This window comes from Stylophora pistillata, chromosome 6, assembly GCF_964205215.1.
Source record: "Stylophora pistillata chromosome 6, jaStyPist1.2, whole genome shotgun sequence".
Classification (NCBI taxonomy): Eukaryota; Metazoa; Cnidaria; class Anthozoa; order Scleractinia; family Pocilloporidae; genus Stylophora; species Stylophora pistillata.
Genome location: NC_142524.1, coordinates 30325420 through 30353250, shown reverse-complemented (window position 1 = coordinate 30353250; position 27831 = coordinate 30325420). Strand labels below are relative to the sequence as shown.

The 27831-nt window shown below is 39.7% G+C and overlaps 1 protein-coding gene and 1 long non-coding RNA gene across 5 annotated transcripts; one reads left to right on the top strand and one right to left on the bottom strand.

The window, feature by feature from the left end:
- Positions 1 to 408: 408 nt before the first annotated feature.
- LOC111324060 (uncharacterized) lies at positions 409 to 26752 on the top strand. 4 transcript variants are annotated; one of them, XR_015989065.1, is made up of 2 exons: positions 409 to 533; positions 25998 to 26752. XR_015989065.1 is itself a non-coding variant. In XM_088726011.1 (2 exons), the coding sequence occupies exons 1-2, from the start codon at positions 420 to 422 to the stop codon at positions 11940 to 11942; spliced, it is 210 nt and encodes a 69-aa protein (XP_088582137.1). In that variant the 5' UTR covers positions 409 to 419; the 3' UTR covers positions 11943 to 12356. The 4 variants fall into 4 exon arrangements, 3 of the variants coding, with proteins under 3 accessions (XP_088582137.1, XP_088582136.1, XP_088582135.1); XM_088726011.1 differs by lacking the exon at positions 25998 to 26752 and adding an exon at positions 11847 to 12356; XM_088726010.1 differs by lacking the exon at positions 25998 to 26752 and adding an exon at positions 11830 to 12356.
- LOC148729352 (uncharacterized) lies at positions 21388 to 23048 on the bottom strand. The gene is made up of 3 exons (XR_015989067.1): positions 22909 to 23048; positions 22466 to 22526; positions 21388 to 21496 (listed from the first exon to the last, which is right to left on the bottom strand). It is a non-coding gene; the product is annotated as an uncharacterized LOC148729352 (long non-coding RNA).
- Positions 26753 to 27831: the final 1079 nt, after the last annotated feature.

Below are 27831 nucleotides of genomic sequence, written 5' to 3'. Positions count from 1 at the left end.
TGATTTTTTCTACGGTATTTCGGTTTTTGATGGGCCCAAATACCCCCCTACGAAAACGACGTTTTCGTTTTTGTCGTCAGAAAGTCGTGTACTCTGCAACAATTGAATACCAAACCGGTAAGGGACACTCTAACATGTTCAAAACGCTGGAAATAAAATTGACAGATTTGTTTGCCTTATCTCTTTTTCCATTACATTACATGTATTTTAAATTTCTACACGCACTCTAACTATTGTTTCAGTCCAGGAGTCTCAATCTAGCCTATTAATAATGATCTTTCACTATTTGTCAGTTTGGCATCATATTCGAACAGCCAATTTGTACGGGAGACCAGGGAGGAAGAGAGAGAACCCTGGGAACGAGGTTGGTTTCCGCGCGGTTCAAAAAGAAGGCCAGGTTAGCGATTCTACAAATCAACATGGTGAAATTGGAAAGCCAGGAGGTAAATATGGCACGAAATTTATTTGCTAAGGCTGTAGAAGACGTGGAATTGACGTTTCTTTGTGTCAAGATGGACCCAGGATTTTTAGAGGTACCATACTGCATAGCTTTTAGTTAGAGATACGCCTGATTTTGATGAGCACATGTTGTTATTGGTGGAACGATCGCTAGTAAAGTCGATTTTTAGAAACTAAATCTTACTTCCTAACTCTACTTTGTGATGATCTCAGTTCTGTTTTAAAAGTATTCACTGCACTTCACCGTGCAATGTTCCCTTTGGTTCATACTCTGGTGTTTCAAACACTGGTATATTCTTCAGTAAAGCTGTTATATAAGGTGGCAGCAAATGTTGTGGAAGGCTTGACACAATTATTTCATGGAAATAAAACTACATGCAAGGGAATAAATACATAATTAAATTGTAAAAAAATATTAAAAAGAGAATAACAAATATTTACGTGCAGAAAAATCCAAATACATATCTACATACATATACCTACATACATACATACATGGTTTATTTGTTAAAGCAGGTCATGAATAAAAGGCACCATAAAGCTGATGTGGACCTGCTATGCTTAAAGTAAATAGCGTCTAAAACTTGTGGGCTCAAACTCTTCATCTGCTTAAGTTGTTTCAACTTTTGGTTAAATATCTTGCAAGTCGTTTTGATATGAGCAGAACATTTGAGTTGATTGTCCACCTCCATTCCTAAGCAGGTTGATTTAGAATAAATCCAGATCTTTTCACCATCAGCTCTGTCTTTCCTGGGTGTATTGTTAATGAATTACTCTTGGACTAGTTGTTCATGTCATTCATTATTTCTTGAAGGACCAGGGTGACTTCATCTACCGAGTTCCCAACACAATAAGCTATTGAGTCATCTGCAAATATCTCTATACTTGCATAAACTGATGAGTCTGGCAGGTCATTGGCATGTACACCATAAACTTTTGGTCCCAGTAGGGAGCCTGGGGGGACACCATATTTAATCTGCTTGCTTTCAAGAAGCCTCTCCATTTATTGTGGTGTACTGTTTTAGATCTTATAAATGATTCATGATCCATTCATGTAAGTTACCCAAGATTCCACTTTTATGTAGTTTCATGATGAACTTTTATTCATGTGTCAATTATAAAATAGCAGTAATAAAACCACTAAGTAAGGACAAAACAAGATAATTTAGATAAAATAATAAATAACTAAGTATTAATATACAAAAATCTGGTGATCATCCGCATACATGGAGATATTTCATTGAAAGTTTATGCCAGATACTGTCAAATGCTTTCTGGAAGTCAACAAAAATTACACCTGCTACTTTTCCATTGTCCAAGGCTTGTTTCTATTATTCTGTTATATTCAGCATTAGCTGTTCTGTGGATCTTCCTCTTCTAAAGCCCCACTGTCTGTTACTTATCAGGTTGTCATTTAGATGGTTATCAATTTGTTTACAGACCATACTCTCTAGTAGTTTACTAGGTATGCTAAGTAAAGAGATAGGGCAATAATTGCCACATTCAAATAAGCTTCCTTTCTTCTGGGAACATCAAACACGTGCAGTTTTCCACTGGGTTGGATATTTACAAGATGTAATACTTTTTTCTACAATGTTATAAAGTCCTTCTGTTGCTATTTCACCTAAGGCTTTAAGGCAGCTCAGGAGAAGTTCTGTCCCAGCGGAAGATATTGTCTACATCTATTGCTGCCTAATACGTTCCATACTTGAGTATGCCTCTACTGCATTTGCCAATTTACCATCCTACTTATCTAGGACCTTAGAGTCAGTGCAGAGGTGTGCTCTCGCCATTATTTGGCCAGGTCATTCGTACTCAGATACCCTAATGCTAGCCGGTATTGAAACCCTTGATGCACGCCATAGTGCTGCCTGTGAATCCTTTATAAGTTGTATTCATAATGACAACCCCCTTTATACTGCAATGTATGCCGACGTTTGTAAATCTTCAGACCGCTACAATCTAAGAACAAATCGTACTCACTATCACTCCAAAAAAGTCCACCGATCGTTTTAAGAACTTTGTGACAGTCGTGTACCTGCTAATTTAATCATACTCGTTTTTCTATAATTTTTATCATTTTAGTATTATTATCATTATTATGTACAAGCTGTTTTTACTTGTATGTAGTTTAATGCATTTTGTACAGTTCCCCCTTTTCTCCCATAATTCTTGTTAATATAATTTATAAACCTGTAATTCAGCATTCTTTGCAAGAGGTTTGAATAAACGTTATCGTCATTATCATTATCATTATCTATCATCTTTAGTTCTTTTCCAAGAATGTTATTGGGCCCACATGCCCTATCTTCTCTAACATGTTCTTTAAAGCTTTTAACAAGTAGTTCCTATTCTAATTTTATATTAGACAGGGTAGAGGTAATTCTGTAGACATGTTGAATTTCTGGTGCTGGGTTAGGTGGTATAATGGCCTGGGAAAGATTTTTTCCTATGTTTGAAAAGTATTCGTTAAGGGTATTAGCTTTCGTTTTGTCCTCAGATATTATTTCCCCATTTTTTCCTTGAATAGGTCCTATTTTTGCTGCTTTACATAATTTGCCTTTCATTAACTGTACAACTTGCTAAAATTCTTTGCTAGACTTTGCCTCATTGAATCTAGACTGCCAGTGGTTGGATTCAGCAGTTCTCAATAAGTTGATACATCTATTTCTGGCTTTTCTGTAATTTGACCACTCAGCTGATCCCTTAGGAGTTTTTTCGGCTTTCAACAACAGTTTATATCTTCCATTAAGCTCGTTACGTATGGTACTATTCATCCATGGAGCGCTTTCTGACCGGATCTTTGCTTTCCTGGTAGTGATATGACTTTCAACTATGTCTTTATACCTACATTCCCATGCCCAAACTGTGTAATCTACATCATCAAATAACCTATCTATTTGCCAGGGGGCACATTCAAAATCTTCTGAGTTTAAGTCTACTGATTTGTAGTTTCTTATGGTCTTTAACTTTAGTTTTGGTCTCTCCTTTATCAAGTTTGTAACTGCATATGCCAAATGGTGATCTGAACAACCGAGTCATAACTTCCACTATATTTTATCTTTGATGCATCTAAAGTAATTATTAGATCAATCAAGGTCTTCTAATTGTCAGAAATCCTAGTGGGTTTCTTGACGACATTTTTCATATTGAACATATTAAGTAGCCTACGAAATCTGTAGGGAGGCTCTCTGAATCCTCTATGTTGTGTCCTTTGGGAAGTAGATCTATATTAAAGTCTCTCAAAAGCATAAAGTTGTTTCGTTTGATCCAAATAGGTTCCATCAGTGTTATCAGCTTATCATAGAAACTTACATTTGTACCTGGTGGTCGGTATAAGCTGCCTATGAGTAACTTTTCGGAGTTCATTGTTATATCCACCCAACATGTTTCTAGTTCTGTGCTGACTTTCAAGTTGTCCCGCTTGCATGCACTTAAATTCTCTGAGAAGTAAATCAAGGTGCCACCTGATGCTCTTTCACCAGATTTCCTAGGCTACCTTTTCTAGAAATGTTATAGTCTTTAACTGCAATCTCTCCAGATGTAACATCCTCAGTCAAGTGGGTCTCTGTGACAGCAAGAATATCAAATTTTACAACTGAAAGCAACAATCAAATTTCTGATATTTTATTTAGCAGTCCGGCTACATTAAGGTGGGCAATTTTAAGGTCCTTGTGAGCTGCATTACCAAGTTCCATTAAGAGATTTGAATGGACTTGCTCGTCAGCTGGGGTTTCATCTTGATTCCAATGTTGACTGGTGCCCTGAGATTGTGGTCTAGTTCCAGCATCAGGGCTAGGTCCATTGGAGTGCAAGTCTCCTGTTCTCTCATGATCATATCTTAGATGTTATTCCTTACAAACAGGGCAGATCCAGTTGAAATGCTCTTTATTTATTAACTTGTAGTAAATCCTTGGAGGAACATTTCCACATTTTGGTCCAATGGGGCACCATTTTTTGCAGTCATCACATTGTATGGCTCAATGACTTGTAGTAATTGCTTGAGCACAAACTGAGCAAGGACACTGAGCAGGGCCAGGATTCGGGGACGCCTCATTAGATAAATTATACGAAGATATTCACTGGTAACAAGTTGGAATGTGGCACAGCAAGAGCTTGCCTGGTAGTAGCAAATTCTTGACACAAATTTCTTTTTTACGAACTGATCTGGTCCTCGGCCCAGACCTCTTCTTGAGTATCGAAGATGGCCAAAATGGCCTACTTCTCTTCTATCTACTTCTTCTTGGAAAAATCCAATAATATCTCTGCAATCGTTCTTCTGTGCATACCCTAGTTGTTTTAATAATGTTCCAGATATATTGCTTGATTGTTTAAAAGCTTTCTTTCTCACAGTAAGGCTCAAAAGTAGAAGACATGATGCCAAGATTTGCCAGCACCGAAACACCTGTCTGGATGTCATCACCAGTTACAATCCAAAAAAATATTATAAATATTATAAAATATAAAATATTATGAATAGAAGAAGACATCAATAGTGGTGTTGTTGGTTGCTGTTGCTATTAAACTTAACCCTTTCGCTGGCAGGTTCCTGGGGACTCAATGTTTTTCTAAGACAAGCCGACAAATCAGGCCACAGCTCATCATATTTTAAGTTCAACCCAGATAAACTATGGATCATTTTAATCATACTGGTCCTTGTGCACATAATTTGGGGCAAGAAAAGACAAGCATAACAAAATGTATTGAAGAGTTTGTTGTTTTTTCCTGGTCTACTAAGACAAGGCATTAACATACTTGTCTGCATAACTTTTGTATAATGAAAAAGTATATTATTTCAGGAACCAAACATTTTTTATTCTGTCAAGTTATGGTCATTGCAAGCAAAGGTATGCCTTTTGCTGTTCGTCAGGATGTGGCTTAGCAATTTTGAAAAATTATAGAGGATATGATATTGCAGAACTATACTTGAGTAACAACTAGCCAGCTTCACTTCAAATCACTAAAAAGTAACCATAAAGGACACAAAGAACCATAGACAATATAGTTAAAATGATTATGTTCATATAAAAAATTACAATCTATAGACCTTTAGGAGTGTTAGCACAGGGAAAAAGCAGTATGAAATACTTGATGTACTATAAAAGATACAGTTCACATGTCTTAATAGGGTCTTTTTCGCTTCAAAAGAGATGGTGCATGTCTAGTGCCTGTACTCTACCAGTGAGTGCCACTTTTTCCAGCAATTTCTCTTAGAGCACACACAAAGGGGCTTGCAGTCACAGGTGATGCATACTGTGTCTGTCTTGTACTTAAAGTTTCTGCTCAGTTTTTCAACAGAAACTACCTCAGTACAAATGACAAAGTCTCTCTTGTCCTCTTCAACAGATATTTGATGGTACTACCTGTTTAAGTCTCCTGGCATCCATTTCAGTAGGAGGCCGGGAAGGTGGATGGTCAGGTTAAACATGAAACCACTTGTCCTCTAGCAAATGGTGTACAATGGCAATTCTAAACGAAAGGAAACCTTGAGGTGTCTGCTTTACTTTCTTCAAAGTAGTAGAGGTGTTTAGCAGACACACCTCAAGCCCGTGATAAAAGAACTTTTCCAGGCTTTCCTTTATTTCCATATCATGGAAAAGCTCTGCTGAATTTAATCAGCCAAGTCAACTCTGCTCAAAAATCCCCTGGTAGGCATATTGTGCTGAGGGACAGGGAATTGGTTGTTAAGCTCCACCAATTGAATGATGCTGAACTGTGGTTGGCTCATCAAGCATGGATTGTGGAGATCAAATACACAGAACATGATCATACCAATCCATGGCAACCAAGTTTCCATGGCACCTCCGGATGTAGTCTCCACAGTCCATTCTCCTCTCCGTGGCACAGGTTAGCACAATGTTTTGGGGAAAACCCTTGCGGTTAGCTCTGAGAGTACTTCAACCAAGAGCTTGTTTCCCCTCAAGCTCTAAAAAGAGGTGGGGATCACAAAAATTGTCCATGTACAAGTGATGGAACATGTTTTCTATTGGAATAATTAGGTGTTTCTCTGCACTTTGAGCTAAGTGCTTCTCCACTTACCTGTCTTCTTTCCCAAGGTTGACTTGAAAATTAACGACATAGCCTGACTAGGCTTCACAAAGCACCCACAGTTTGATTCCCCACATCACAGGCTTGTTCTTTATGTACTGCTTGAACAATAGTTGTCCTTTGTGAGGAACCATGGTCTCGTTGCTTGAAACCTCGCGGTCAAGCCTCTGCAGTCTTGGAGTATTTCTCAAAATGTAATTAAAAAATTGCCTGACATGATGAATTTTGTCAAAGCTAGGATCCTCCTTGGGGAGAGCTCTAGCATTGTTAGCTAGGTGAAACTACCTCCATATTTGCAAAAACCATGTCTGGGTCATGATGGAGCTGACACTTTTCTGATGGAGGAGGTTGTCTGTGTTCCAATACATGTGCATTCGTGGCAACTTTGTAATGCCCATGTTAATCATAATGCCAATGAATGCCTTCGTTTCCTCCTGTTTGACAGGAGTCCACTATCTCTTATGTTTTTCCTTCTTTACAGTCAAACGGATATCGTCATGTAGGACCAGGTGATGGTTCTGTAAATTGCCTGCCTGCTGGTACAGAATTATTTTTAGACAGAGCAACTGGGGGGTCTTGAGGTTTAACTTTATGTGAACTCTTCCATGAATCTCTTCCAGGTCCTCTTCCTTTGCCTCTTCCATAGCCATACACACTATCTCTCAGATTACGTCTCAGGGCACCAGGGTGGTGAACAGGGCTTCGATCATGTGCAGAATTTTAATCTACACAGCGAAGAAAGAAGCAAATTTCAGCCGCATGTAAGTTGACCTATAAAAGGAGGAAGCCAAAAACTCGAAATGTGAAGAACAGACTTAAAAATGTAAAAAAAGAGCGTTCATAGGCAAATAAGCAAACAGAAAACATACTGCTGCTGTACACTTCAGAGTGAGAATCATCAGAGTCTGAAGAAATACCATCCTCTTCCATGATTTCTTCACTGCTCAATTTGCTTATGTGATGGTCTGAAATCTCCTGCTCACTTTCATCAGAAAAACTGGATAAAACCTTGTTAGGATTGTCCCCTAACAGACTCTGCCATGCCTCCATGACTGGAATCCATGCAGATACCATTTTTAAAAGGATAGTATTGCATGTGCAATTTTTTTCTTTTGCGTAAAAAGTGATCAAAGTTGGCTGTAAACAGGGAGAAATATGGCTTCAAATGAAGAAACGTGACTGGATAAACCATAATAATCTATGAACTCAAAACAATACTATGTGGGGGTCCTGAGATTTGTAATATGGATAGGGTCAGATGAATTTGTACATTTGCCAGTGAAAGGGTTAATACAGTTTATGGTATTCATCAGTTTCAACTAAAGGTATAAAAATCGATTGCCAGCCTTGTGTAGCAGGGAATCTTCTCTCTAGTACATTCTAAATCTTAGAGACTTTACTTTCGTCAGAGTGAGAATGTTTACAAAGACCTCCATTTTGTCTCTTGTGATTGGGGTCCTGGCTTGTGTTTGGTGGGATCAGATCACACTGAATAATCATGGAACTTCTTGGGTTGTCTTACTATCAAATATCAAAATATTGTCTGAAGGCAACAGGTCAAAATAAAAATTGGCTAAATTTTGGACTTCAATCAATCACTCGTAGGGCCCCAGTTTGTCTCTGAAATGTCTTCCTTACTTTCATTGTCAAAATCTTTGCCTTACCCATCATGTAGCACACTTTTTGAAACCTTCTCACCAGTAAATTAACTCATTGCCATTTTCAAATTGCCACTGAAATACAAATTTGAACATGATTGCCTTGAAGATTGTTTCTTCAAATAGGAACTACGTCCAAAACCACAAACCACATGTAGTGGTTTGAGTTTGTAGCAGAGGCTAAGGAGGAGTCAACATTCGCGAGTATCTGCAATTGAAAAGACTCTAAGGGCTTTGTGAATTTCTCCCAAGTTGATACATGTAGGCCCTAGATTGTGTTTTTCTTGTGCATCTCTTGAATCCTCTTTGCAAATTCTCCCTAGAATGTCAACTTTTACTTGTTGGTAAATCTACAAAGTAGAGACAAACTTGAAATTATTGGTGATTTGGAAGCTATATTTCAGTATAGACAAAATCACTGCACATTTCAGTTTGAATGATGTAGGTTTTCTAAAAATATCTAGACCAGTTTAACGTCAAAGTTAGGTTTAATTATTGAGTATTATAATTAATTTTATAAATATCTTTGATTTAGTTTGGTGAATGCAATGTTCAGTACATGAAAAAGTAGATAAAAAAATTTAAATATTGGTTATAGTTAATCCTTGTGGTAGAGTGCACAATGCATGATATAACTGAAGATTAAACTAATCAATGAGACAACTTTTCTGTGACTCTGAGTTTCATGCTCACACATTATCAGATAGATTTTTATGGCAAGCCGGACAGGACAAAAGTATAGTGAAAAGAAGTTTACATGACGAGTTACAAATATCATAGTACGAGTTTAAAATTTCACTGGACGAGTTACAGTTTCACTGGATGAGATACAGTTTTTGTACTTCCAGAAAAAAGACTGCTGTACTAAAAAAACTTTTTTATGCACGAGAAAAAAATTATAATGCGAGAAAAATTTTGATGGACAAGAAAAACTTAACTGGACGAGAATATCGATTAGTTTCGAAACATGGTCAGCGGTATTATTTTTAAAACACAAGTCAGTGGTATTAATTTTAAAACACAAGAGGGTGGATTTAAACGCGACAGTGAGTGGGGAAATGTTTTCCAGCGATAATTTTAAAGAATTATTGGCTCAACTTAATCTCTTAATTGGGAAAATTTCCTCTTCGTACGATAATGGAGACTTATTCGTACTGGATAGGTGCAGAAAAGAATTAGATGATATTGTGCGAATGATGCTAGCTATCCCTTGTTCTACTTTCGCCGAAGCTTCTCTTCCTCCTATTGGCCTTGTTAGTGATTTGATCGAGTGCCTCGTGACTTTATCTAAAATCAATGAGGTAATTAGCACAGTTGATACATACATACATACATACTTTATTTGTCATGTAGGTCAGTACAAGAAGGCAGCTAAGAAGCTTATGGGGACCTACAAATTTAAATATATCTACAACAATTTAAATATTAATGTTAACAAAGTTAAGAATTATTTACAATGAGTAAGAAAAAAAAAACTATAATACCAGTAAGATAATCAACAGTCAATTTACTGTAGCATTAAAATAAATAAATAAAGGAAAATAATAATAAAAATAGCATTAATATATGTAATTCACAATGTCTGTTTATTCCCTGTAAACCATCAAATGTTATTTTATCCAAAATGTCAGATTTGGCTTTAAGAGCAGAATTAAAAGAAACAACGTTCGGTTTGCTCTTTAAGTACATGGGTAAGTAGAGGGAGCGCTGGAAAAACTTCCTCAGTCAACAAAGATGTAGGTGATAGACCTTCCTTTCAAATATCGATAGATATTATGGAGCAGCTTCGTGAGACTGGCATGAGCTTGAGTAGCATAGGAAACTTTTTGGGTTTTTCTTCAAAGACTCTTTATCGAAGGAGGGTAGAGCTGGGTTTAACAGATGGCTATACGGAGATAACATGAAGATCTTTTCAAAGAGATTGGGCAAATTCTAAGTTTAACACCATATAATGGTGAATGTTATGTTAAAGGAAGTCTTCAAGGGAAAGGAATAAAGGTTCAAAGGGCAAGAGTTAGAGAGTGCTTAAAACGATGAGATGGCCTTAGAAGGGAGGTTCGAAGGAGGTACTCATTGGTTAGGCGAACGTATAATGTTCCTGGATCAAATTATTTGTGGCATGTAGATTCTAATCACAAATTGATTTCCTGGAGATTTGTCAAACATGGCTGTATTGATGGTTTTAGTAGAGCTGTTATATACCTTACCTGTTGTAACAATAACAAAGCAACCCACCGCATTAGGCCTTTTTGAGAAAGGTGTTAATGAATATGGGCTTCCCCTGCATGTCCGTGGAGATCATGGAATGGAAAGCATTGACGTGGCCAGGTATATGATAAATAATCGAGGATCAGACAGGGGGAGTTTCATTGCTGGACGCAGTGTTCACAATCAGAGAATAGAACGTTTGTGGGCAGAGGTCAACCGAGTTTGTTTTGCATTTTACAAAGATCTTTATGAGTTTATGGAAAATAATGAAATACTTGATTCTCTAAGTGAAGTACATTTATATGCATTACATTATGTACATCTTCCAAGAATTAATGCATCACTAAATGAATTTCACAGCCAGTGGAATTATCATGGGATGAGTACAACTGGTCATCACTCACCACTAGCCTTATGGAGTATGTCACTGTTACAAACATCTGATCCTGTGAAGTTCTTGACAAAGAATCCTATGGCATAGACCAAGATGGTCCAATTCCAGATATAATCACTGACAACAATGTTGTTGTTCCAGAGCTAGAACTGGAGCTAACTGAGAGTGAAAATCAACAGTTGAAGGAAAATGTTGATCCATTATCTGATGATGGAAACTCTGGGATAAATCACTTTTTGTCTGTCCTGCAAATTCTGGAAACTCTCCAATGAGATTTCATAATGGTGTTCAAGGTGAATCTTAAAATGTGATACAATTTGCATTGTAGGCTGCCCCAAAGATAGATGTAGGTTAATAGTATTTACATTGTTTTCTGTTATGACATTTTTGCAGTTGCTTTGTCATTATTGAAAATATATAAGGATTAAATGCTTAGGTGTGTCAACATTTCTTGTGGTTCATTTAAAAATTAATGTTTACAGTTCTTTGATCACATTTATAAACAAAAACTGATTATGTTGCTAAAGAGCAGCAGACAAGACAAAATAACTCCAACATGACTTGTAAATAAAAAGAATAAAGCAAATACAATAGCACTTACGTTTTTATTTAGATTAAGATCATCATTAAAATCACTCATAATCATCAGTGTGATGAACTACATGTGTTCATAATCAATCCATAATCATATGCAACATCAACAAAACAAAAACGCTTACAATGATATGTAACAAATATTAACAATTTCTCACAAAAAATGAAAAATCACATAAAATGTTCAAAAATGTCATTTAATATTAACTATGTATACAATTTTTTAAAAATAGCTATAACATTTAGTGTGTTGCAGTCCTTGGCACACAAAAGTTGAACAATCTTTATAACAATTTTCACATTAACAATGTTATAAAGAAAAACAGAAACAAGCCTAACATCCAAATCTCTACCATTCCAAAGAAGGATGTAATCATTTTGTTACCTTATTTAGGTCTAGAGAGCAAACAGATAGCAAAACGCCTTAAATCTTGTGTTTATAAGTTTTATTCTATCTTTAATCTCAAGGTTATTTTTGTTAACAGTCGGCGGATAACATCCTTCTTCCCCTACAAAGACCGCCTAATTCGTTCCCAAAGGTCAAGGGTTGTTTACAAAGCAAGTTGTTGGGACTGCAGTGATTTCTACATTGGCAAAACAAAGCGACGACTGATGGATAGAAAAACTTAACATTTTAAAGCATTTTCCAAACATAAGCACACATCAGCTATTGCCAATCATGGTATGACTACTGGTCATAATATTAAATGGGATAATTTTGAAATCCTCACGTTGGGGAAAACCGACTAACATTGTAAAAATAAGGAAACCTTGTTTATGCAAGAATTGAACCCAGCTTTGAATGCTAACCTCACCAGTGAGATGTTGTCACTTTATTAACGTGTCATTACTATTTTTAGTTTTACCCAGATTGCTTGCTATTTTTGTTTTGAATATAGATAGCTTTTCATCTTTTAATGGTTACTTTTGAAAATGTATGTTGTGACATACCAAACGTCAAGTCTGTTTCTAATAAAATGCATTCCTTCACCATGTTTATAACCGCTTTCTGTGTTTTTTTTCTTATCAAACTTCGATGGCCAAAGAACAAGAGTCTCTATGAATCTCTATTACACTTCATTTTATAATTATTAAACTGACCAGTTCCATTCATGACCATTGTTATGGTTTGAAATCCTTGTAAATATACCATAATATTGTATTTAAACCTAAGTTTCAAAGTGATTTTACTCACCCCAATCTACAAGAAGCCAGAATTTACTCTTCAAATCTCAGTTCTACAATTTTTGCACTATTATTTCAATAAAATTATTGTCTAAAACCAATTTTTAAATATCACATAACAACAGAAAAAGAATTTGGCCAGTTCAAAGTCATTTCAAAAACTGTACATTTAGTGTTTAAATTGTGGCTATTCTAATGGATCATTTGTTGAATGCTGAGAGAAACAATTGGACTAGAAAGAAAGATCTATTTAAAATAAACTACGAAGGTTAAAATGGCAGTGGCTCCCCTGTTTAAATCCTAACATTAAAATCTAAAAAAAAAAAAAAAATCAAATTCATGAATCTATATAATGAATTTATAAAGCAGTGTCCTATATCTGTATCAAAATCATGAATCTAATAATTTTATAACAAATGTAAACAACCATAGTGTCCTAAACCAAATCAAAAGACCATGCAGCTCCTTCTTTCATCACCTTTGTAAACTCTTCTGCAAGTTCAGGATATGACTTGTAGGTGCATGGTAATTGCAACATGGGTCCACAGGTATGGACAACTGGACGCCTGGCAAATCCATCATCACGAGAAAACTGGACCTCAATAGATTGACATGTGATTACATCACTTCCTGTACAGAAGTGAAGAAACCTTTACAGAGATTTCCCCTCAAGTGATTTGACAAATCTCTTGAGGTGATCAAAACTGTGGTGCTCTTGCTCGCTTGATGGTTCAGCCTTGAACAACTTGATTACCTTCTTTGGAGTTGGTTGCTTGGCATCATATGATTCCTTGATCCCTTCTTTGGACTTGAAGCTGGGATCTGACTTTAGATGTGCTACTATTGGTGACCAACAATCAAGAATGTACCTTGGCTTTTGTATAAGCTCTTGATGAGACAGCCCCTGAACAATTTTGTGGATGGTTTCTTTGGTGGGAACCCTGAAACATTTGAAGGAACTGAGGAATTTTAGAGCATCTTCATCATTTGGATCAAACTCTTCACTCAAGCACATATTCAATACTTCACGGTCTTCATGTGTAATGAAATCTCTGAAAGACTGCAGCAAATCCTGTGGGTCAATAGCTTGTGCTCCAAACAGGCATGACATCACAAATAACTTGGACAAGGAGTGAATAGGCGTTCCTGTCGAAGCCTATCCCAAAGTCGATAAGAACGTGACGAGGGACAGAATCTTTGTAGAAATCCCCGTTTTATTCTGAAAACAATCAGTTAACGGCTAAATCACAATGCTGCTAAGGTTACGAAAGTTACCAACATACCGACAACCGGCTAAAATAACTAACAAGAAATCCAAAAAATAAGAACGCCAAGATAAAACAACAAAGCCTACCGATTATCGACGTTTGGTAAAGGATCCGGAGGCGGACAAGGTAAAATTAAACAGCTTCGAAAGATACAAAATAGCTCGAGCACATGCACGTGGAAAAAAGGAGCCGTGTTTTTTTTTTTGTATGCCCGGATGTCGGGTGAGAAACCGCTGTCCAAATGAGGGCGTTGAGCATAGGCCTCAACATGCTCCCCCCTTTGAACTAGCTAAACTTAAGAGCACGTTCAACAAGGCTACTCGGATCCTAACAGTTCGTAAAAAGCTCAGCGTTAAAAAAGGCAGACACTAAATGTTCGTTGCTAATTTGACTCCTCCAGAAGACACAACTTTGAGATTGGACGCAGCAGCGTCGAATTCTTGGTCTTGATCTCGGCTGTACGAACCAGGCCATCCTTGCCAGGAAACACCTTTGTAACTCGACCTAGCAACCAGTGACCACGAGGGGTATTCTCTGTTACAACAAGGACCAGGTCGTTGACAGCCAAGTTGCGCCGTTTGAGAATCCACTTCTTGCGCTCCTGAAGCAGGGGTAAGTATTCACGCAGCCATCTAACCCAGAAGTGGTTTGAGAGAATTTGGCCCCTTCGCCATTGCCTGCGGGAATACAGGTCTCTGTCTTGGAAATCTCCTGGCGGCAAAGACATCCCTTTTCGTTGTTGTAGGAGATGACTGGGAGTAATGGGTTCGCAGTCATCAGGGTCGTCGCTGCTTGGGCATAAAGGCCGACTGTTGAGTATTCCGACTGTCTCAGCAAAGACAGTTCTGAGGGTCTCCCTGGTAATGAAGGCATGAGGGTGACCTAGGATGGCCTTCATGGTACCACGGACACTCCTGATGAGTCGCTCCCACACCCCGGACATATGGCTGGCGGTTGGGGGGTGGAAATGCCACTTTGTCAATGGTTGGCAATGCCATTCGACATCTTTCTCATGCAGGGATCTCTGAATGATGTTGTGGTCCAGGTCTTGAATGGCATCTCTAATTTCCTTTTCACCACCAGTGAAATTGGTACCATTGTCACTCCAGACTTCCTTGACGGCCCCACGAATGTTAATAAAGCGTCGCAGGGCTTGGATGAAGGCGTCTGACTCTAAGGATCCAACATCCTCAATGTGGATAGCCCTGCAGGTGAGACAGACGAAGATGCATCCATAAACTTTCTCAGAGCTACGACCCCTCTTGACGTGGAAGGGACCGAAGAAGTCCACCCCCGTGTAGGTAAAGGGTGGCTCATGAGGTGTGAGTCTGGGCTTCGGTAGGTCTCCCATCATCTGTTTCATGACACCTTCATGTCGTTTGCGGCAGGCTATGCAGGAGCGTAGTATACGTCGGGTCAATGCGCGGGCGTTGAGAATCCAGAATTTCTGACGCAGTGTAGATAGCACATGTTCCCGACCTGCATGTCCAAAGATCTCATGGTGATGTCGAACAAGCAGTGTAGCAATGGGATGCTCGCTTGGGATCACCAATGGATGGATGGCTTGAAAGGCTACTGGTGCATGTCGTAGCCGGCCTCCAACGCATATTGTACCATTGACGAGGATTGGACTAAGTGTACTTAACTTACTGTCTTTCTTCACAGGTTTACCAGACTCCAAGGCTTCCAGCTCTCCTTGGAAATACTGCCGTTGGACCCTTTTTATGATGGCCTTTGAAGCGGTGAGCATCTCTGTTAATCTGATCCCGCCATGGTTAGATATGGCTGGTACACTGCATTTGGACCTGACAAATTGAAGAAAACGCATGATCAATGCCACAGTCCTGACCAGCTTAGGCCATGAGGAAAACTTCCTCAACAATTCATCCAAGGAGGAAACAGCTGTAGCTGTTATACTCTGATTGGTTCTCGGAGTGATTACTTCCTTGTCATTCTCCAGGATGTCACCCACTTTGCGGTGAGGCCAATGTTCCTCTGTTTGCCATAAGAATTTGGGTCCAGTCCACCAGCGGCATCCAGGGTGAAGGGCTTCTATAGGCATGCCTCGAGATCCATCATCCGCTGGATTCAGGGTTTCTGGGACATGATGCCACTGATCGGGTGTAGTATGCTCATGGATTTCCTCTAATCTGGTGGCAACGAAGCGATGGAATCTTCTCGTTTTGTTCTTGATATACTGGAGCACTGTTAGTGAGTCGGTCCAGAAAACAATGCAGTCGATGGGAAAATCAAGCTCAGCCCTAATGAGGTTGCTGGTTCGGACTGCCATCAGGCTCGCCATGAGCTCGAGGCGTGGGATGGTTGGTCTCCTGAGGGGTGCATTACGGCATTTACCGAAGACAAAGGAGCAGTGTGTTTGGTCACCATGGTTGTCACTCAGTCTTAAGTATGCAGAGGTTGAGTAGGCATACTCACTTGCATCGCTGAACATGTGGAGTTGAACTGTGCAATTGCTCGGCATACTTAAGTTCCTGTAGCAGCGAGGTAACTGGATCTCCTCAAGCTGTGGAAGAGAATGTGTCCAGCGTCGCCAAACTTTCAAATGGTGTTCTTGGATTTCTTCGTCCCATCCAACCTTCTCTTTCCAGAGATCTTGAATAAGCACTTTGACTGGGAGCACAAATGGTGACAGGAATCCGAGAGGGTCGAACAGCGAGCTTATGGTGGAGAGAATTCCACGCTTCGTGGCAGGTTTGGTGGAAGTCACTGTCTTGAAGCAGAATACGTCCCTCTCAGCATCCCAGTGAAGACCCAAGGTACGATTGATTGGTAATCTGTCCAACTCAAGGTTAAGAGTTGGATTGGCTCTTTCTTGGGAAGGAAGCGCAGACAGAACCTCTCTTCTGTTGCTCAAAAACTTGGTCAGGTGAAAGCCGCCCTCTTTCAGCATGGCAACCAATTTAAAGGCAAGGGTGATTGCTTGATCAGTTGTCTGAATAGACTTAAGGAGGTCGTCGACATAAAAGTTACGACGGACGGTTTCTGCAACTTCGCTGCCATACTTGTCCTCATTATCGTCAGCAGTTTGTCGCAAAGCTTTATTGGAGCAACAAGGGGAGGATGTGGCACCAAATATGTGGACCTGCATCTGGTACTCCTCGGGTTCATCACTGAGATTTCCAGTCCACCACAGGAACCGAAGGGCATCGCAGTCTTCAGCAGGTACCCGAACTTGGTGGAACATCTGTTCTATGTCTGCAATGAGAACAACCTCCTCCTGTCGAAACCGCATAAGAACACCTGCTAGGCTGTTGATATAATCTGGACCTTGTAGGAGTTCATCATTCAACGAAGTGCCTTGAAACTTTGCCGCTGCGTCGAACACTACACGGATCTTGCCTGGTTTGTTGGGGCTAGTAACAGGATGGTGGGGAAGGTACCAGGTCTTGTTACTTCTTTGTTCAGCATGTTCTTTAGTGAGCTTACGAGCATGGCCTTTGGCAATGTAACCATCGATAACTGAACGGTACTTCTCATGCAGGACTTCATCCTTCTCAAGGCGTCGCCCCAGGTGACGGAGACGTATTTCAGCCATTGCGCGGTTGAAGGGAAGGTCAGGTGGATCACGTCTCCAAAGGAGTCCCATGCAGTAATGGTCATTTGACTTTGAAATCGTGCTGTTAATAACCCGTTCGGCATACCTGTCTTCAACTGACATGGACTTGTAAGGTTTGGTAGTGCCAAGAGACTCCGACTCCCAGAAGAGTTCAACTTGATGGTGGAGGGAAATGTCATTGGCAGAGGTATGGATGTGGTAAACATTGTGGCACTGTTGTGTCGTTCTTTCACCTGATCTACCGAGGACAGCAAAGCCAAGGCACGAACGGATCGCGATGGGGTCATTTGGTCCTCCATGACGAACCTCCAGGAGAACAAACACTTCAGGAATATTTGTCCCTATGATGAGTGAGATCTTCTGCCTTTCAACTTCCGGAAAAGGAACATCTTGAAGATGCGGCCATCTTTCTTTGCTTATGGCTATGCGCTGGTGGCGCAACGGGATGTTGAGCTCTTTCCCAGACCACACTTCCTTAAGCTGAAGCTGTTGTGGCTGTTTGTCAATGAGAGACTCAACTGCAAGATTAACCCTTTCTCCCCTTTGAAGCTCATTGCAACTGCTCACAGTTGAGAGGAGTAAATGGTCAGGTCGGCCACGGAGTCCTAGGGAGCTGACCAATGATGGGTCCACGAGAGTGACTTCAGATCCGGAGTCTAGCATTGCGTAAGTGGTAACAGCCAACCCATTACTGCCAATTACTCGCACCGGTACGACCTGTAAGAGGACTGTTTCTGAATCCCCTGACCCTGCAGTGGCGCGGACAGGCGTTGAGGTTGTGGCATTGACTCCTGAAGCTTGGTCCTCCGAAGTAGAATTTCCAGGTGTCTGCTGAGCCTGTGTTTGATGAAGGAGCGAGTGGTGGAAGGCACCACATCCTTCAACTCGACATCTGAACCTGCTGGGGCAGGTATCTGTTGAGTGTTCGGTACCCTTGAGGCAGTTAGGGCACAGCCTCTTCGTAGTAACGAAGGACATCCTTTCCTTTGGCGTCTTCGCCTTAAATGCTTCACATCGGTAGAGTGGATGTGCTTGACCACAGTGGCGACAGCTATTTGTTTTGTCTCTGCCTCTCTTTGGAGGCGTCTTAGGTGGCGGCCTCCCACCATCGTTGATATTCATTGTGTATTTAGGAGTGTCCATTTTCTCATTTGGTGGCAGCCGTTTGTTCTTGGAGTTGTTATTGTAGTTGAACTGCTGGGGTTTGCCACTGACTGGGTGGTTAGCAATGTTTGCATGCTTGTTCACAAAACCAACAAAATCCGTCAGAGTTGGGAAATGTTGGCCCTTTGTTTCCAAGTCACAGGCCAGTGTGGCAAACTTGTCCTGAAGTGGCTTTGGTAGCCGTTCTGTCATGTAAACAATGTTACCTTGGTTGACTTGCGACAGACAGTTCATGGACGTTAGCGTTGCAAGGGCTCTTGTGGCAGTATCAGCAAATTTCCGAAGGTTGATCTTGTCGCTGACAGATATAGGAGGACCCTTTACCAGACTGTTGATGACAGAGTTAACAATCACACACGATCGTCCATACCGTTGTTCGAGGATTTGCAGTGCTTGATGGAGTCCATCTTTGGATGTCTCAAGGCCTGCTACTGCCTGTTTGGCGTCCCCATCTAAGAACTGCACTAGGCGAGTCATTTTGCTGCTATCATCCATATCTTCTCGTGACATCACTATGCGCTCAAAGCGTTGCTTAAACAAGGGAAACTCTGCAGGGATGCCACCAAATTTCTGAAACTGAATAGGTGGGAGGTTTTGGTTGTATGCAAGCTTTTGTTGAGTGGTTGAAATCTCTTTCATGGCTGTAGCAACCATGGCAAGAACTTCTCCCTGAACAGAAGGCATGGGCGTTGCATTCACACCTGAGGTGCCCAATGGAGGCTGAAAGGGCGTTGCCCAAGGAGAAAGGCTGCTTGTCACGGGCACGCTCGGACCACTAACAGTAACAGATGAAGCACCACTCTGAGAGGTGTTCACAGTCGTCACTGGTAGTTTGGTAATGGGTGGAGGCTGATAGAGCAGTGTCGGCGGAGTGAGATTGTTCATCACAGGTGGGCTGAGACCGCTGACAGCGGCTGTGGACGGAACACTGGTCTCGGGTTTATTCAAGGGCATGATTGAAACTTTGGTGGAAGCTGACATCAATGAACTCTGCACTACGGATGTAGACGGATTGGGCTGCACGAAAGAAGCATGGCCACTTAATACCAGTGGACTCAGATCACTCGCCAAGGTTGTGGATGAAACACCAGGGAGGTGTGCAGGCATGGCCGATACATCGGGTGTCACTGGTGGTACAGAATGCGTGACAGAAACCAACGGAGGATTAAGAATGCTGCCAGACAAGGGTGGCGCACGCTCGAAAGATGTTGACTCCACTAAAGATGACTCGTTGTCTGAAACTCCCCCTTCCATTTCTTCCGTAAGTTTGGCTTCTAAGTCCGTAATGGCAGCTGCCTTTCTTGCTTCGGCGAGCTTGAGGTCTGCCTCGGTCTTTAGGGATTCCAGCCTAATGATGGCCTTTAGTTCCTCTTCCTCGGCTTCTCGCATCCGGGCAAGTTCACGTTGTTTTCTTTTCAGCTCTAACATCCTCATTTCTTCTTCAATTCTCCGTTGTCTCTCTTGTTCCACAAACGCAAGAGCCAGTTGAGCCTTTTCCGCCTCTAATCTGAGGGCTTGTGCTTTCGAGCTGTAAGTGCTGCTTGAGCGTCGCGATGATCGGTGACTACGTGAGCTCGCGAGTCCCTGATGCCTTAAACCAGTCGGTTTCTGCAAATCCTCCATTACCCACTCATTGAACTTGGTTGCTGCGTTGCAAATAAAGTTTTCAACACTTGTAGAAAGGCTTGTCCTTTGCTCAGCTAAAATGTCGAAACGTTCAGCATTTTCCGTTCTTTCGCCTGGTTCAGCGACATCCATAAATTTATTGTGTGACAAAACGAAGTTCTTCCACAGCGTTTCGTAATGGTCGAACCTTTCCTTTACTAAGGTCACATTCGACGGGTCTTCGTCCTGTAACAATGTTTCAATTTCGTTCTGAACTTTAGTAAGAGAGCCAAGGTGACCAGCACGAGAGCACTGCAGGGATAACGCTTTCTCCCGCCTGACATCTTCGGAATTTAACAGTGTGGAGGGTCGCGACTCGCGTTTGTTGACATCGTTGTTTTCCATTTCACAAGGAAGGAACTTCTAATTTGCTAACATGTGAATTAACGAAGGTGGAACGTATCGAATTTTAGCGATTCGCTGAATAATTGTGGTGTTTTCGACGGAGGTTGTCGCTTGTGAAGGTGAAGGTTATCTAGCCAAGTTGACCTTGTGCATGCAAGCGAATCTCAATAGTTAATCAGTGAACGGCGCGATAATTGCTATCGAGACGGCGAAAACAAAGCTAATCGAATAAAACCATGAATAGGCGTTCCTGTCGAAGCCTATCCCTCGTCACGTTCTTATCGACTTTGGGATAGGCTTCGACAGGAACGCCTATTCAAGGAGAGTGGAAAATATTTACAATGCAAATAGCCATATACAAGAACTCTTGCTATTGACTCCCACTGGGGCTTTTGTAGGTCATGTCTAACATAAGGAATTTTCTCAGTACTTCCAACAGCATAACCCATAAAACATTCCTGCCAAAATGCTGTGAATACATCTAACAGAACTCCCTTCGCTTTGCCTTTTTCCACTTTGCCACGTTCATCATAGACAACAAGATCAAGGTGGCACATCAAAATATCAGGCTGTGAGAATAATTCAATGATATCTTTTCTGATGTTTTTGCGGAAAATAACAGCTAACTTAACGAAAGACACCTCATTGTCATAGTGAGGAATGTCATTTTCATCAATTTGAAAAGCTGCAGTTTCACTTGACCCTGCAGCAGGCTGACTGGTCTCTTGGATGGTCTGAGGTGTTTGTTGATTAGTGGCTTGGGTGTTCTGAGCTGTTGGTTGATTAGTGGCTTGGGTGTTCTGAGCTGTTGGTTGACTAGTTGCTTGGGTTGTCTGAGCTGTTTGTTGACTAGTGGCTTGGGTGGTCAGAGCTGTTGGTTGACTAGTGGCTTGAGTGGTCTGACTGGCTTGTTGACTACCTTGACCATAACCTTTCATAAAAAATATAAATTGTTTTGGTTATTACATAAAAAGTAGTTCATGAGCAAAGGGAGGGAGCAGGCCCCAGAGCAAGCCTGTACCTAGAAAAGGCACAGAAGGGTGCATACCCAAACCAAAAGGTACACATTTTGGTTTTAAAACTATGGTTATTTTTTTGCTCATATACATTCTCAAAGCACTATAAATAACCATGACAACAATCTCTGTTTAAATATAGCAGTTATGTATGTTATATATATAGTTTTTTTTCACTGTAAACTCATCAGATTATTTCCACTACTATTTTTTCAGTATGTAGAAAGGTGTAAACTGTATACAAAAATATATGTCAAAGTAACAATATCGTTAAGTAGATCATCTGGGTAGATGTAGTCCTGAGAAGGGCTCTTTGATACAAGTCTTCAAAGCAAATCTCGAAAGAACATCAGATAGTGTATATATACACCTGGATGATTGGCCGACAAATTTTGCCAAATTGTCACTTTAATAAGTACTATTTTGATTACCTGCATGACTGCTTGAAGAGACTTGGATGGGCGAGTTAAGGAAGACATCATCATCTTCCTCATCTAGTTTATGTTAAAATACTAGTGTCAATTTAGGAAAGATAAATGATGCTCATACTAAGGAACATTGCACCATCTAAATCTGTAAATCACCATTTAAATCTGTAAATGAGAAATCAATGACTTTTTGCAGGCTTGGCCTGCAAATTGACCAAACAGAGTTGACTCTCTGTTTAATTAGGTTTTATGCAGGTGAAACACATAAATGACCCAATCACAAGGAAAATAAATAATAAATATTCAACTTTCATGTCCTCTGTGATTGATCCGCATAATACCTAACTATACAGAGAGTCAAGCCCGCAAAAATTCATTGATTTCTCATCTACAGATTTAAAGGTGATTTACAGATGTAGATGGTGCAATGTTCTTAGAGACATTTACCTGACTTACCTTTATCATTTGAGAGATCAATCTTAGCTTTGATCTTTTCTTTGTTGTCCTCTTCTTGGTCCTATCAAGAAGATACAGTATGGGTAATAAATAATATAACTATTGAGCCAAATAACAGACAAATGTCCATCGTCTGAATACCTTTCATGATTTTATTATTATTTTCAGAGTTTTTATTATTTGAAAGATGGCTTTACATTGTATGTGTGCCAGAAAACCATGTTTCTCAGTGTTTATCAAGAGATAGGGTGGAATTTAAAGCATAAAACCAGCATATGCAGATCCAGTTGATTAAAGTATGATTGCAATAGCAAAGGCCAATTATTTAAGTTTTTTAAGGTATTTAAGGCATGCAAGGTAGACACCTTTTGCCCATGGGTCAATCCCAAATGAACAATACATGACAAATAATTTTACTTATTTTGAATGTATAAATACCATACCTGTGCAATTTCGGGAATAAGGACTTCACTTGGTCTGACATAAATGGGCTTGTTCTTGGATTTAAATAATCTATGGATAATTGTGCCATCAAGACCTTGATTACCGCGACCTAGGACAGGTTTTACCAGAGAAAGGTGAACTGAGTGCAGGATCTCAATATCTACCAAAGAAGGAAATAGATCTCCAAAGGGCTCATGTATAGTAGTACCGACTTCTATTTCTGACGTCCCCTTGTGAAAACAGATAGCTGTGATCACGTGGCCACGTTCCGTTAGAACAGTTTAGAGCTTTGTCTTGGGATGATAGAATCATGGAGGCCACTAAGAAGAGTCACATCACAGAGAAACGGTGTGTTTGCTGGACGATTCTGGCGCCTAGATGTCAAACTTTGACCAATTCTTCGACTGTTTTGAAGGCGCCGGAATCATGAAAACTGAACGGCGTTGTTGCTAGTCTGAACTGTTGAACTTGTTGATGGTGTACTCGTTGTGTTTACGTTCCTTGTACCGCTTCTGTTGAAGATCCTTGATACTTCATTATTAATGGCTTGATTACGAGGAATAAGTCTTTCAGAAAGATCTTGGACAGTCTTTAATAACGACTGTACATCAGCAATATTCTGATCCGCCATGTTAACAATGATTGTTAATGTGCATGACAAAGTATCAATACCGCTGACCATGTTTCGAAACTAATCGATAATCAATCGATATTCTCGTCCAGTAAAGTTTTTCTAGTCCATCAGAATTTTTCTCGCATTATAATTTTTTTCTCGTGTATAAAAAGTTTTTCTGGTACAGCAATCTTTTTTCTGGAAGTACAAAAACTGTATCTCATCCAGTAAAACTGTAACTCGTCCAGTGAAATTTTAAACTCGTACAATGATATTTGTAACTCGTCATGTAAACTTCTTTTCACTATACTTTTGTCCTGTCCCGCTTGCCATAGATTTTAATGAAGAGTATACCTCACTTTAAATATATACAGTGATAGGTGAATTAGTGAATCTTTTGCAGGCTGAGATGGATGATCATTAGGAAGTATTTGTTCTTGTGGCAGCATTTGGAAAGTAATGCAGTCCACTTGCTTTGTTGGGTTTAATAAAGTGGAGTTTTTCAGTTTGGCAAAGGTTGTATTGTCTGGAAATGTTGTTGTAGATGCTTGCTGAAAAGATAATAGACCAGCTTCCCTTGTAGTTTTCCTTGTTGTCCTTGAGTTTCCAGATGCTAGTTTGTAGGGGTTTTGATGCTAGTTTGTAGGGGTTAACATATTTTTCGTTGTAGAATGATGGTGTTTAAATGTTACTTCTGTTATTCTAATATCGTTCTTTCCTATGTTGTCTTTGTTTGTGGCCACGTTGGCTTTGTAGATTATGCTGGTGGCGAGGCAGTTGTTATCTAGTGGGCATGGGTCTTTTTTTCTACAGTTGCATCATTCTGTTTTTCTGTGTAGTGTTGTTGTTAAGGATTTTCTCATCATGGTTGTTAGTGATACTGTCCGTACACGGCTTAAAAAAATGGCGGCACAGTGCGACCGGAGTTTGAAAACTGGTAACGAGTGGATCGAAACGAGGCATCAAAGGCCTGATAAAAACAAATATCTTTCATGTGTAGCGCGCTCAACTTGTCAAAGTTTGGAAGTTTTATTAGTACATCCTTCATAACGCTTTGAATTTGAAAAAATCCACGCTGAAAAACTGAATCACAGTGTGAACAACTCAAGATTTCGATTGATTGGAAAATGGTGATTGTTTCATGACAAATTTTTTTCGTCGAAACAATGCCTACGTACTGCTGTGTTCCCGGCTGCACCAAGAAAAGGCTATCTTGAAGAGGGTAAAAAAATTATTTTATTTTCCCTACTGATAAATCTCTACGAAAACAATGGAGTCATGCAATCAGGAGAGATGAAGGGAAAAGCTTTCAGATAAGTAAATCCACTAAGGTATGCTCGAGGCATTTTAAAACGGAGGACTTTCAGAGATCGCTGGGTGGAATTAAAATAAATCTCAAACCTGGAGTCGTTCCTTCAGTATTTTTGTGGCGCACGTCTCCTCGTAAACGATAGCCCCCGCCATTCAGACATTTAGTAGCAACAGGTTTTGACGATATCTCAGAGGCTGTTAGCGAGAATGAAGATGATTTGGAATCGATTGAACAGCCACCATACCAAGAAATATCAACTCAAACGGACAAGACTTCGGTCGTAGAAAATACTACTCGGACTGAAGACAAAGTATTCGAAGACAAAGAATCTCAAACAGAACATAACGATTTAATTGAAATAATGGAAAAAGAGATTGCTGGTTTGAAAGCCGAGATTGATAAACTTAAAAAACAGACTAATGCAGTGAAAGCTAAATTATTCAATGTTGATAGATTTCGTTCCAAGTCATCGTTGATCAGCTTTTACACCAGATTTCCTGACTTTGAGGTATTTAAAACAGTATTTGACTTCCTTGATCGTGGCGAATATGGTCGAAACATTAGGTACTGGACATCTTTAAATACCGAGGAACCTTTACTTGATATTTACGACAACGAACACTACAGTAAATCAGAAAAAGGACGACCAAGAGCTCTTAAGGCAATTGATGAGTTTTTCTTAGTGATGTGTCGTGCTAGACAAGGCTTTGCTGAAGAGCACCTGAGTAATCTGTTCCATATTTCATTATCAACGGTAAGCCGAATTGTTATATCCTGGGTCAATTTTATGTACCTTAAATTTGCTCAGATTAATAATGGCCCTCAAGAACAGTAATTGACAACACCATGCTAGAAGCTTCTAAAGCAAAATACTCGGCAACAAGGGTTATTATTGACTGCACTGAGGTACGATGCCAAATGCCAAGCAGTTTACAGCTTAAAGGGGGAACTATTTAGCAATTACAAAAATCACCCAACACTGAAAGGTTTAATTGGCATTTCACCAGGCAGTGCAATGGTTTTTGTGAGTGAGCTTTACACTGGCTCAATATCTGACAGAGAAATTGTTGTTCACAGTGGCTTTCTGGACTTGCCATTTGATGACAAAGATCTTGTTATGGCCGATAAAGGATTTACCATTAATGACCTAATGTTACCTCTAGGTGTGCATGTGAAACTGCCTCCATTTCTTGGTGGTTCAGACCAGATGGCTGCAGAATATGTTGTGGCAACACAAGAAATTGCCAGTCTTCGCATCCACATTAAGCGGGCAATTAACAAGATTAAGAACTTTCACATATGGGATGGTGTTGTCCCTCTTCATCAGATTGGCCTGGCAAATCAACTGTGGGCTGTTTGTGCATTTCTGTGCAATATACAACCCAACGTCATTTCAGTTTAACAAAATAAGTCATTGAAGCACCTTAAAATTACATTTTAAAAGGAATAATTACAGTTTCTAATATAACAAAATTATTTTATACATTGTTACAATTTATGAATTTAATAATGATAATAAAATACTTATTATAAATAACTGCAACCAGTTGTTTCAAATTTAATTCATTTACATCATTATTTGGTACAATATTTCTGCTATTATGTAACCATATAGTTATAATCTAGTTATATACAACTCAGTGTAAAGATTTAAAAGTCACAAATTGCTGGTTAATGTTAAAAACTACTCACTCATTAGACGTATTTTCATTTACTTCACTGTTGTTGTTTGTAGATACTTCTTCAATAGCATACTTAATAAAGTTATTAAAATAATGATGTGAGTTCCTGTCTTAATTTGTTTCAAAAATCTGCATCAAAAGCCACTCTTTGTATATATGCCTTTTCTTGTGTAGAGTATAAAATCGCACCATCTACAGCCTGTAACATCCATCTACCCTTGTACTTGTGCATAGTATTCATGGTTTTTCTTTAGTTGCCAGGTATCTGCCTGTTTTTTCCATACAAAACTTTGGATCAGAGCAAGCATCAATTGGAGCTACATTAGCTACCTTAAAAGGGCATTTCACTTCAGCTAGACCAAAAGTTTGTAAACAGCCAGGACCAGTAACTTTTGCATCAGGACTGGCACCAAGAATAGGGTGAGATTTCCAAATTACAAATCCAGACGGAAAACTTTAACTGGGGTTCTAGCATTTTTATGTATTTTTGATACTCCATTAATGCTGGATGGGACTGGCTCAAAATTTCTTCCATGCTCTACAGCTCTGTTGGAAAACTTCTTTGGATGCATCAATGTTTCTGCCAATGTATTGTGGTTTCTTTTTCTGTGGCTGATCAGATGAAATTTAGATGTAGTAAAACGATGACATAGCTGTTTGTTCCATTCCTCACAATCAGCCTGGGCCCTGGTGTTAACTTCAATGTCATTGATTTCATTTTCATCCTTTGTAAGAGATGTGATAAATTGTTGTTCTTCAGTGGAAAGTGTATCTGAAATATTCGTATGTTCCTCTTCAATGTGGGGAAACCTTGGAAATTGTTCTCAATTGAGTGCTTCAATCGTACGTGGCACTGAACTCAAGTCAGCTTTGGCTGAAAAATTAGATTCAGTAATTTGGCTGATAGGATCCAAAGGAACGTATTGGGCATTTACCAAATTTGGTGTCCACCATGTTGTGTTGTCTAGTATCTGATGCCATTTGAGATAGTCCCATGTTTGCATAAATTTTACTTAAATCTTGCTAAAATTGTTCAATTTTTTCTTCATAATATACTGCACTTATCCTTGCTTCATAAAGAAGTGACTTCACTCCTCCATCTTTAGAAGTTTTAGTAGAACTAGTTTCACATTTAGTTTTATTTACTATCACATTGGAGATGGGCTGTGGAGAAATGTTAGAGCATCCTCCTTTTCTGTGCCATTCTTGTAGTTCTCAATTACAAACTAGACCTACAGTCTCATCTTTATCTTTACAAAGATCCTTCGTCGACTTACAGTCATACAAAGTATACTTGCAAAGTTTTAGCATTAAA